Raw genomic sequence first — 12,143 nt, forward strand, 5'->3', positions numbered from 1 at the left:
TCTCTCGGCTGGCCTGGGAACGCCTCGGACTCCCCTCGGAAGAGCTGGAGGAAGAGATGGAGGAAGAGCTGGAGGAAGTGTCTGGGGTGAAGGAAGTCTGGGCATCTCTGCTGAGACTGCTGTCCCCGCGACCCAGGAACGGATAAGTGGAAGAAAATGGATGGCTGGATGGACTTAATACGCAAGTAATAACATATTAATTGGATTCCAAATTTTACGGGGACCAGTGGAGTGAGGCCAGTACCGGAGAGATGTGATCTCTCTTCTTGATTTTTCTCAACCACAGAAAAAACATTTTTGAGTAGTCGGGCCGTGGTCTATCAAACACGTGGATGATTTAGCTCTATTGACGACTGAGGTCAGCTCTCAAAAATGTCTCCAACCCCATAAATACAAAAGCCATACAATGTGTTCTCAGAGCACTATTTTATTGAAAATTGAACATAAAGGACTGAACTGAATACAGGAGAAACATGTTGGAAGCTCCACAGTCACTAACACAGCACCTGTAACATGTTGCAACACCTTCAGTATTACAGTTTTCAAGGAGCTGTCCACACACACACACACACACACACACACACACACACACACACACACATACACACACACACACACACACACACACACACACACACACACACACACACACACACACACACACACACACACACACACACACACACACACATCAAGGAGCTGTCCATCAGCACCACACAGATGTCAGAAATGACAAGCAAGGGGCTGTCTGTAACAGGCTAATTAACAAATGATTAATGAATAACGGTATCCTTCAACAATGGAAAAATGCATTCTCATAACAATTTGACATCCAATATCAGATCCAAACAAAATCCAAATATCAGAAGAAAATCCATTAAATCGATAGGGTTACAAATAAACACAAACCCAATATAAAGATGATGTAAAGATGACCAAAAAGATGTCCAAAAAAATCCCAGCGCCAAGTACTCAGCACTGTACTTTCTCCAACCTCTTCTTTTTTGTTTGACGGCGGGGAGATGACCCGTCAATTCACCATCAGTCTCTTGTCTCTTTTTAATTCTCCCTGTTGCTAGCCAGCTATCCATCTTTATATTCCAATTTCAGGTATCAGCATCAAACGTAAATAAATCAAGTGCAATGCAGTCCTGCTGGAAAGTGGTCTGACCGATGACAACAAAAGTTCCTATCGCTCATTTGCTTGTCACATGTCTAATACTATACTATACTATATATAGAAAAACAAAACAAAATAATTAAAATAAATATTTAAAAATGTTTAATATCATTTTAAACATAACTGAGTTTTAACATTTAAAACATTATTCTGTATTTTTTTTATATAATTATATCCCCATCCCCACAAAAACCCTACTTTTTTCCAAATGATTTGGGGGCCCACTTGCAATACCTCCGCGGCCCACCAGGGGGCCGCGGCCCACAGGTTGGGAATCACTGGTCTAGAGTCAAGTCAGAGCCTGAGGAAGCGCTAAAGCTGAAGAAACACCCACAGCGGCTACCGGGTCGTCCTGGTTGATTTCTACTCTGATCCTGATATTTTACTGCTAAAGAAGCTCATAAAGTCGTCACTATTGAAAGCTGCAGGAAGCTTGGCTCAACAGACTTGTGTCTCTTTGTCAGCCTGGCTACAGCGCTGAACAGAAAACGTGGGTTATTTTTATTATCCTCTATCCACGATGAGTAATGAGCTGTTCTAGCTGTGTGAAGGGCTTTTTTATAGACTTTTTCCATGCACAATAAGGGTCTACAGACTTACAAGAGAACCACTTCCTTTCCATTTTACACACTTTTTGTTTCAGCATTTCAGCATTTTCAGTGACATTAACCTTAATAACATCACTTAGTGAACAATACCAAAACATTATTGCTGATCAAGGACTTCTTAACATTTCAACTTCAGAGCTGTTTAACTATGAACTTATTTACACAAATATGTTTTCTGAAACATTTATTTCAACACGGTTACGGAAGTCATCAGCTGTTTCTTCTTCATTCAGGTTGGAGGGCTGCGTGTTGTCAGAGATCAGCTGTTCTTCTCTGGTCTCAGCTCTGAAGTCCAACCCCTCCCACCTGAAACATCTGGACCTGAGCTGGAACCAGCTGCAGGATTCAGGAGTGAAACATCTGTGTGGTTTCCTGGAGAGTCCAGACTGCAGACTGGAGACTCTGAGGTCAGACATGTTTTAGTTGTGTGTTCAGATGAATCTGATGTGAAAGTTGTGTTGACACTAATCTGCAGACATCAGGCTGATCTCCTGCTGATCCACACTGACCATCTGACTGCTCTGGTTTTTTCTTCTCTGGTGTCTTTGTGCAGCTTGCAGTGCTGCGGTCTGTCAGAGATCAGCTGTTCTTCTCTGGTCTCAGCTCTGAAGTCCAACCCCTCCCATCTGAAACATCTGGACCTGAGATTCAACTACAAGCTGCATGCTGCAGATGTGGAGCAGCTGTCTGGTCTGGTGGAGAGTCCAGACTACCAGCTGCAGACTCTCAGGTCGGTTCTGACTGGAGCTTTTGGAGTTTTCTTGGAGGTTTTGGTCTCCTCAAACAGAGAAGACTCCGTCAGTCCAGGTGAAGGAGTTTCAGGTCGTCTGAACCTCCTGCTGGTTTTTGGTCACATTTCATGTGAAACCTGCTGTGATCCATGTGTGTTCTGTTAGAACCACACACTTCTCACCGTCACACACGTGTGTTCTGTTAGAACCACACACACCTCACCGTCACACATGTGTGTTCCTGACAGAACCAGACAGAACTGAGTCACATATTCATCTTTAAATCCTCTATGAAAGCTCATCTCTGAAGGAGACAGACCCCCCTGAAGACACAGACCACACATGTCCTGAAGGAAGACTGGTTTCTGCTGACGGCTAACAAACTAACATATTGTTCAGGTTTCAGGGACTGGGCTGAAGTGACGGCTGACCAGGAGTAAAGAACCCTCATCTAAATAATTATTGATCCAAATAGGAATCAGAGGGACCAGGAGAGGGAGATGGGGACCGTGCAGGGACGGGCCACCGGTCCAGAGACCAGGACGGTCTGGAGTTCGGTTAGTGTGAGGCAGAAGACAGATCCAGGAACAGCGGGCCAGGGTCAGAACCCAAGACAGGCAGATAAGCTCAGGCAGACGTAGCGATCAGGGCTGGACCTGAAACAGGTCCAAGGACACAGATCCGGTCCAGCATAGCAGTCCCAGGAGAACTGCTGGAGACCGGTATCTGCAGGGAGACCACAAAATCAATCTGGTGAGAGTGAGAGCTGCAGATGGTTTAAATAGAAGAGGAAGAGGTGAGGATGATGAGGGTGATCAGCTGGCAGGAAACTCTTCATCTCCCTTCAGAAGGTTCTTCATGGACCGCTGTAGTCGCTGTGAGGTTTGGGTTTGTCGGTACCGCCGTATCTCTTTACAGCAGACGTTCTCCCCCGGGCTCCGCGCTGCTGCACATTCACTGCACGTGCACCGTCCCACATGTGAACATATTGTAAAGTAAAAGTGTTGCTTGAGTCAACAATGGAAGCGTCCAACAGCTCTCTCAGTCAGCAGCTCCCGGTCCAGAACTCATGAGTGACGTTCAGAAGCTTCCTGCAGCCGTTGTTGTCCTGGTTCTGGAGGAACGGAGACAAACGCTTGTTGATAAACTGGTCTCCACGCCAGAACCAGCACCACGCAGGTTTTCCCATCAGCCTTTAACACGTGTGGCGTCTGTGGAGGAAGGAGCAGCAGAGGCTGCAGAGAGCAGCAGGAGGAAAGAAGCAACAGGAAGTAACATTAGTCTGTCAATCAACACCACTCTGATCATCCCAACCTTTATTCCATGAAAATACATGTTATCTGTAATAAGTAGATACAGTTGTGATCCAGTGAAAGGACCAGCAGCTCTTCCTGCTGCTGCTCCCTCAGACAGTCCACACCAGATCCTGGAGCAGAAGATGTTCAGCATCGTTATGTCAGATATCACATCTCACAATCAACAAGACCAAACTGCTGCTTTCCTTCATGAAGATGCTCCAAACACTGTAAAATAAGTCACATCTGTGACTCCGCAGAGCTAAAAGTAAGACGTATAATCAGCTGAGAGAGTAAAATGTAGTTTGTCATTTTGAACAACAAAGTACTGTACTTTGTTTACTTTCAGGAATATTGTTGAATAGTGTTTAATACTCTTATTACTATCAGTGGGATGATGCAGGTCCTGTATGGAGTTCTCCAGAACCTCTTCTCCTCCTACAATCGCTTCTGTTTGATTGTGATAAGTTTGTAATTTGTGTTTCATCCATTATTAACAGAAATATGATGAAATAATTAAATAATTCTGATAGAAATACCAAAACATTGATGAATATTGAATTTGATGGCAGCAACAGAACCAGTAAAAGTCCAGTCCTGCATTCCCAAGTCCATACAGGGTCTCCATGATCCCCCGATAGTAATCAGAGTACTCACCACTATTCTATAATACTTTGTTACCACATTCCTGAAAGTAAACGTAGTACTTTTTTGGCTGTCGTTAAAAATGATCATCTGATCAAAGAGATGATCCGGTATCTCCGTCCTGCGTTTAATGTGGAAGCTTCAAGAATCCTGACAGACATGTTTCTGAACTGTGGAGTTTCTGAGTGAACATGAGGGAAGATCCTGGAAACGCCAGGCAGAAAGAACCGGGCCAGGATTTGGACCAGGAACCTTGTGACTGTGAAGCTCCAGTGTTGCCCACCACACCCCCCTGAATGGAGGAGGAGAAAACACTCATCTAGATGTTTATCTGTGTTTTATTCTTTCTCCAGGTGGGAGCGCTGCAGTTTGTCAGAGATCAGATGTCGTCCTCTGGTCTCAGCTCTGGAGTCCAACCCGTCTGATCTGGAACATCTGGACCTGAGTGAGAAGGAGCTGCAGGATTCAGATGTGAAGCAGCTGTGTGTTCTTCTGGAGAGTCCAGACTGCAGACTGGAGACTCTGAGGTTTGTTCTTTGACTGAAGTTGTAACAGTTGTGAGTTCTGCAGCCACAAACACCTGAGCTGCTCTGAACCATCCTGGTCTCTGGACTCATCTGCTCCTGACATCATTAGAAACCAGCTGAAGTGTCTGCAGGCTGCTTTCCTCTCCGTGGAGCACAAGTGTGCAGTACAGAGTGGTGAACGATGTTCCCTCAACAATGACGTCTTCATTCCATCCCAACATGAACTGAACCTGAGCAGCAGAATGTTTGTTTGTGCAGAGATCGTGCAGCATCGTCTACAAACATCTTCATCTTCATCTGTCCAACATGTTTCATCTGATCCAAACACTGAGATTGTAACGTTTGTACCGACTGAGATATTCAGATACAACATGAGTTTGTATGGATGATCCACTGGTGGAGCTGCAGAGCTGCAGAGCTGAAGTCACTACGTCTTTATTGGAGCAGCAGCATGATGTCATGAATATTGATGAAGATCTTTTTCACTGGTTCTGTTGGAACCTGCACCCTGGTGGTTCAACTCACATCTTTTATTCTTCATTCAGGTTGGAGACATGCAGGATGTCAGAGATCAGCTGTTCTTCTCTGGTCTCAGCTCTGAAGTCCAACCCCTCCCATCTGAAACATCTGAAACATCTGGACCTGAGTAACAACAACAACCTGCAGGATTCAGGAGTGAAACATCTGTGTGGTTTCCTGGAGAGTCCAGACTGCAGACTGGAGACTCTGAGGTCAGACATGTTTTATTTGTGTGTTCAGATGAATCTGATGTGAAAGTTGTGTTGACACTAACCTGCAGACATCAGGCTGATCTCCTGCTGATCCACACTGACCATCTGACTGCTCTGGTTGTCTTTCATCATATATCATATATTTCACTCGATGTCTCATTATGGGATGCCCCGCTGCATTAACCTCATGACACCAATGCTGATTGGCTGGTGAAACGTGTCCGTCCACCGCAGGTAGGTGGATGAGGTGTCGGCTCACGGAGAGACGCCCTCTGAGCAGCAGGAGCCCGGTCCCCGGGGCCTCGTCCCTCCACTGCCAGGAGCCCGGTCCCCGGGGCTGCTCCGCACGCCTCCCATGGAGCCACTGGTTGCAGCGCAGCTTCCAGGCAGCCGGCTTTCAGCCGTGTCCTCCAGGAGCCCCGGCGGTGTCCTCCAGGAGCGTACAAGGCAGCTGCGCTTTCGGCCAGAGCGCTCAATGTCCTCTCAATGTCCTCTCCCTGCTCACAGCGTCACTAGCGAGTCCCGTCCTCTCTGACCCCCGGGGTCCGTCCTGTCCAGGAAGGTGGACACTACGGACGCAGCCTGATCGGGGCAGAATTCACCAGATCTGTGAGGGACCTGCAGTTGGACCTGTTGCAGGGACAGGGACCTGCTGCAGGGACGTCTCCGCTCCTTCACGTACGCTTCTGTTGTCCTGATGTCGTCCACACGGGATATCTAAGGTAGCTGGTGCTACCTGCGCCGGACGGACACGTTTCACCAGCCAATCAGGATTGTTGTAATAAGATTAAAGCAGCGGGGCATCCCATAGTGAGACATCTCACTCATATTACTCAGAGAACCGGGGTTATGTAAATAACCTAAAGTTTCTTCTTCTCTGCTGTCTTTGTTCAGGTTGGAGTGGTGTGGTCTGTCAAAGATCAGCTGTTCTTCTCTGGTCTCAGTTCTGAAGTCCAACCCCTCCCATCTGAAACATCTGAAACATCTGGACCTGAGTCACAACTACCTGCATGATTCAGGAGTGAAACATCTGTGTGGTTTCCTGGAGAGTCCAGACTGCAGACTGGAGACTCTGAGGTCAGACATGTTTTAGTTGTGTGTTCAGATGAATGTGATGTGAAAGTTGTGTTGACACTAACCTGCAGACATCAGGCTGATCTCCTGCTGATCCACACTGACCATCTTACTGCTCTGGTTCTCTTTCATAATATTTCTCTGGATGTCTCACTATGGGACGTCCCGCTGCATTAACCTCATTACACCAATGCTGATTGGCTGGTGAAACGTGTCCGTCCGCCACAGGACCAGCTACCTTAGATGTCCCGTGTGGACGACACCACGTCATTCAACCTCCTCTTCTCACTCGGAGCTCATCTGGCGTCCTGGGCTTGTTAGCTGAACTGTCCCCAGACAGATCTCACTAGCTTCTGTCTCCAGGCCCTAACCAGCCTTGGATGTGTTTATCTGCTGCGTCGGTCCCACCAGCTGGAATGTTGTTCTTTCCTCTCCCTCCCCGACTCGGTTGGCACCGTCACGACGCCTCACCACGGCTGCTCCAGTACCGAGTGTTAGCACAGCAGCTCCTTTCTCCCACCTGGTGGAGGAACCGGAGGTTAGCGTGGGCTGGGGCTCCCAGCTCCACCCCCGCCCCGCAGGAGGAAGACGTCCTGGAACTGGACTATGGGGACGATGAAGAAGACACCTGGGACCTCCTCATGTCAGAGGATGAAGACGAGGACGAGCTCTTCATCACTCCGCCCCGGGCTGCACAGCCCGCAGCCTCCGTGGCCTCTGGGGATGGAGATGTGAGCAGCACACCAGCTTCTCCCTCCCCAGCTGGGACATGCTGGACGCCTGCAAACGCTGCTGCCCGGCTGCCGTCCCCTGGCCTGCTGTCGTAGCCGAGACACCCACATCCCGCTACGGAGGGAACTAGCTGCCCTCGGCCCAGAGCTCCACAAAGCAACTTGTCCCCGTCTCCCAGAGCTGCTGGATGAGGTGGCGGCTCACGGAGAGACGCCCTCTCAGCAGCAGGAGCCCGGATCCCGGGGCCTCGTCCCTCCACTGCCAGGAACCCGGTCCCCGGGTCAGCGGTGTCCTCCAGGAGCCCCGGCCTGCCGTCCAAGTCTGACCGTCTTCAGTCGGCCCCGACTGGAACGCCGTACGAGGCGGCTGCGCTTTCGGCCAGAGTCCTCAATGTCCTCTCCCCGCTCACAGCGTCACTGGCGAGTCCCGTCCTCTCTGACCCACAGGGTCCGTCCTGTCCAGGAAGGTGGTTACTATCCTTCTTAGTGTCCAGCAGGAGTGATATTGTCCTTCTTGCAGGACCTGCTTGACAAACGGAAAGCCTTCTCCACGGTGGATTTTACTTGCAGCTATCGCCGCCTGTCACGTGGGCTTTGGGAAGGAAACAGCGAGCAGCACCCGCTGGTTTCTGTTTTATGAAGGAGCAGGCAGGCTTTTCCCCGTGTCCAGACCACTGGTACCACCATGGGATCTGGCTGTGGTTCTGGAGGGGCTTAAGGGCCCCCTTTGAGCCCCTGGAGGGGGCAGACGTGGAACACGTGTCTCTGAAGGCCGTGTTGTTGATGGCGCTGGCTCGGCTAAGCGGGTTAGTGACATCCACGTGCTTTCGGTGCAGCCGTCGTGCACTCAGCTTTTTCCGGGGGATTGAGGAGGATTTTGAAGCCCAACCCGGCATTTGTGCCTCAGGTGGGGGTTCATGTTCTCCCCTGGAGTTGTGGTTTTGCTGCCCCACCAGGGGAGCTGGGGTGGTATGCGTTATGTCCCGTCCGTGCAGTCTTACATGGACAGGACGAGGGGTTTCAGGAGGAGCCATCAGCTGTCTCCTGGGCTGGTCCTCATATGGGGAGACTGTCACAAAGCAGCTCTCCCACCGGCTGCTGGAGGCGACTGCTTCTGCTTATACGAGTCAGGGTTTGCAGCCGCCTGTGGGCTTGCGTGGCCACTGAACTCGGACCCTGGCGGCTTCCTGGTTCTGATTCAGGGGAGTTTCTGTCCAGGACATCTGTGCTGCGGCGAGTTGGTCCTCGCCTCTCACTTTTGTCCGTTTCTCTATGCTGAACGTCTCCGCTCCGTGCGCGGCACGTGTGCGCGGGATATCTAAGGTAGGTGGTGCGGTGGCCTGCGCCGGACGGACATGTTTCACCAGCCAATCAGGATTGTTGTAATGAGATTAATGCAGCGGGACATCCCATAGTGAGATATCTCACTCATATTACTCAGAGAACCGGGGTTATGTAAATAAAATCTTCTCTGGTGTCTTTGTTCAGGTTGGAGTGGTGCAGGTTGTCAGAGATCAGCTGTTCTTCTCTGGTCTCAGCTCTGAAGTCCAACCCCTCCCATCTGAAACATCTGAAACATCTGGACCTGAGCTGGAACCAGCTGCAGGATTCAGGAGTGAAACATCTGCGTGGTTTCCTGGAGAGTCCAGACTGCAGACTGGAGACTCTGAGGTCAGACATATTTTAATTGTGTGTTCAGATGAATCTGATGTGAAAGTTGTGTTGACACTAACCTGCAGACATCAGGCTGATCTCCTGCTGATCCACACTGACCATCTTACTGCTCTGGTTTCTTCTTCTCTGGTGTCTTTGTGCAGCTTGCAGTGCTGTGGTCTGTCAGGGATCAGCTGTTCTTCTCTGGTCTCAGCTCTGAAGTCCAACCCCTCCCATCTGAAACATCTGGACCTGAGTGAGAACAAGCTGCAGGCTGCAGATGTGCAGCAGCTGTCTGGTCTGCTGCAGAGTCCACACTACCAGCTGCAGACTCTCAGGTCAGTGTAGGTTGGAGTCGGTCCTGCTGCTTCCAGCAGTTTTCTACTAAAACCAGTGTCTATCAAAGATCCAGTGTTTCCAGTGAAGCTGCAGCTTCTCAGCGGCTGCTTTCCCCAGTAAAGCTGTGAGAGGAGGATGATGACAGGCTGCAGGATCAGAGGATCCAGATGTGTGTTGTAGACCAGTGTTGTGCTGGTGTTCACGTGTCCACAAATAAAGGAGTATTCCAGCTGACGGCCTTCCAGGATGTTCAGACACACAGCTGCTCCACTGCAGCTCTGAACTGTGAAGGAACCCAGAATGGAAAATCCACCAAGAACCTCGTCCATGTGGCCGTTTCACACGGAATAAAAACAGGAACAAACAAGAATGGAATTACGTTTTTGAACCAATAATATAATAAGTTATCACATTATTGGTCTAGTATAAGAAAAAACGTATTTTAAAATCTAATAATAACTGCAGTGATAATATAATGATATATAAACAGGACAGAATTTTTCGTAAAAATTAAATGTTTGTGCAGTTAGTTCATCATAAATAGGTTCAGTTGATGGAATAGTCGTCGTATTGGTTCATCCAGGTTACGAACTCTGCAGAACTCTCCTTGTTTATGTGCATAAATATGTAAACTTATAATTTCATGTGAGCGTCTCTGAACAAGGGAAGTCAAGACAAAACTGAAACACAAGGAGACGGGGTTTCAAAATAAAACAGGAACCTCTTGTTGTTATTTCAGGTGTAACTATAAAATTATTTCCAGATGTCATGATTTTAGTGTCAAATAAAACAACAGTCTCATCTGTTTTTATCTGCAGAATAAAACGGAGCTAAACAGACGAAGGTGGACCAGGTGGAATCTTCTCAGAGGAGACGTCCTCCTATAATCTCTCAACACCAGCAAAGGTTGAAACATGTGGCTCCACCAACCTCCGCCTCTCCTTCATCAAACACCCTCGTCTGATGTTCTACTCATTTTTTGGGTTAAATGAGGTTCAAAGCGACTCTTCAGAAAACCTCTGGGTGACGTCACAGAGGGTTTTAAGTTCTTCTAACTTAACTCGGTCTGTTGTTAGCACTCAGCGAGATGTTTTTGTACAACTTTAAAAAAATACAGGTCGTCAAAGGTTGTGCTTTAGAGAACAAGGTTTGTTTAGAAGAAAAAAAGAACGAGTCGGTGTCGTTGCTGTACAAGGAGAGGACATTTATTGAAGAATTCCCAGCATCACAGATGTGTGTTATCTGAGGTCGTCTCTTTCAGATTTCAGTGATTCAGACAAAGTGAATTCATCCACTCACATGCAAGTCACACACCTGTGCACTCACCTGCTCCCCCAGACACACACAGGCCCACGGTCCAACATACGTTCACAGTCTCGATACGTACAAAAATTGATACAAATACAAATAATACCACAATAAAAACATTGTAATTATTCTTTTTTTAAGAAATTCTTACAGTTTAGCTATGTTCTCTATTCTGTAGAAAGACAACTAAGCTTTAATAAGGGGACAATTATTTTTTCTGCCCTTCTCTAAAATGATCAGTATATCATAATGAAAATTATTACAGTGTACATACATATACATGTGTGTGTGTGTATATATTATATATATATACATATATATATATATATATATATATATATATATATATATATATATATATATATATATACTGTATATATATATATATGTATATGTATATATATATATATATATATATATATATATATAATATACACACATGTATGTATATATATATATTAATTTTAATCTATGATTTCTCCGACGGCCCCTGCCTGCTGACTTTATTCACAGGCTGTTGGTTCAGATCCTGACGTACGAGGACTCGGCCTTGAAGCCCCGACACTCGCATGTATCACTCTTTAAGAATCCATGAACGACAAAAAAGATGACAAGATGAACCCAAACATCCCAGCATGTACCGTCTTCAGAGTCCATCCACCCAAAAACAGGCGACGCTCCGTCTTTGCATCCCCAAGATAACGTTGAGGTCGACTGTACAGTCGTCCAGTGTATCGTCTCGACTATTGATGGGTAAAAGCCCAGATGATGAGGTGATGTTCAGTGTTGTGTAAGAAAATGTTTCTCACTCTCCAGTTTCTAGAGTCAAACCCGACAACGTAATAATATCAAATGAAAACAGAATAAAAGAAAAGTCCCCATACAAACTGCACAACTTATTAAACAGCAACGAATCAGAGCAAACGTATTCACCAAACTCAAATTCCTGTTATATTGTTGTTTGAAAAGCCTCCGATGTGAAAGGAACCGCAGATTTGGACCAAAAAAGGAGATAAAAAGGTTAGGCTGCTGAGTCTAACCCGGAAGTAAAGGAGGTTGCAGTTCCTTGACTGACCACTGGGGGCTGGCTCCAAAGACGAGTCTCCTTTGGCCTCCGTGTTGAAATGTCTACATTTGCAGCAGAAACAAACTTACTGGTCAAGAATATAGTTCTGGTCCCCGTAGCTGGAGGCTAATGCTAAACTTTCTTTCCAAAATCAACCAAATGAGTTAAACATTTTAAAAATCGAATCACATCCTTAAAAACACCGGAGGGAGAAGAAACTACGGAGCAGCGTGTGGACTAAAGCCTGATTTACAC

At 47.2% G+C, this 12,143-nt stretch overlaps 1 protein-coding gene across 8 annotated transcripts in view; it reads left to right on the forward strand.

Moving 5' to 3' along the window:
• Nucleotides 1-12,143, forward strand: part of LOC133423567 (NACHT, LRR and PYD domains-containing protein 12-like) — a 96,186-nt gene that overhangs the window by 25,292 nt on the left and 58,751 nt on the right. For 2 of the 8 annotated variants that reach the window (XM_061713788.1, XM_061713794.1), the window contains exons 8-10: nucleotides 2,022-2,195; nucleotides 2,342-2,518; nucleotides 4,813-4,986. In XM_061713788.1, the coding sequence (XP_061569772.1) occupies nucleotides 2,022-2,195; nucleotides 2,342-2,518; nucleotides 4,813-4,986 (525 nt within the window). Of the gene's footprint in view, nucleotides 1-2,021; nucleotides 2,196-2,341; nucleotides 2,519-4,812; nucleotides 4,987-5,531; nucleotides 5,718-6,611; nucleotides 6,795-9,010; nucleotides 9,194-9,339; nucleotides 9,514-10,332; nucleotides 11,039-12,143 lie in introns of those variants that run through there. The other 6 variants (XM_061713789.1, XM_061713792.1, XM_061713793.1 and 3 more) reach the window with 6 other exon arrangements.

This window comes from Cololabis saira, chromosome 22, assembly GCF_033807715.1.
Source record: "Cololabis saira isolate AMF1-May2022 chromosome 22, fColSai1.1, whole genome shotgun sequence".
In the NCBI taxonomy this organism is placed as follows: Eukaryota; Metazoa; Chordata; class Actinopteri; order Beloniformes; family Belonidae; genus Cololabis; species Cololabis saira.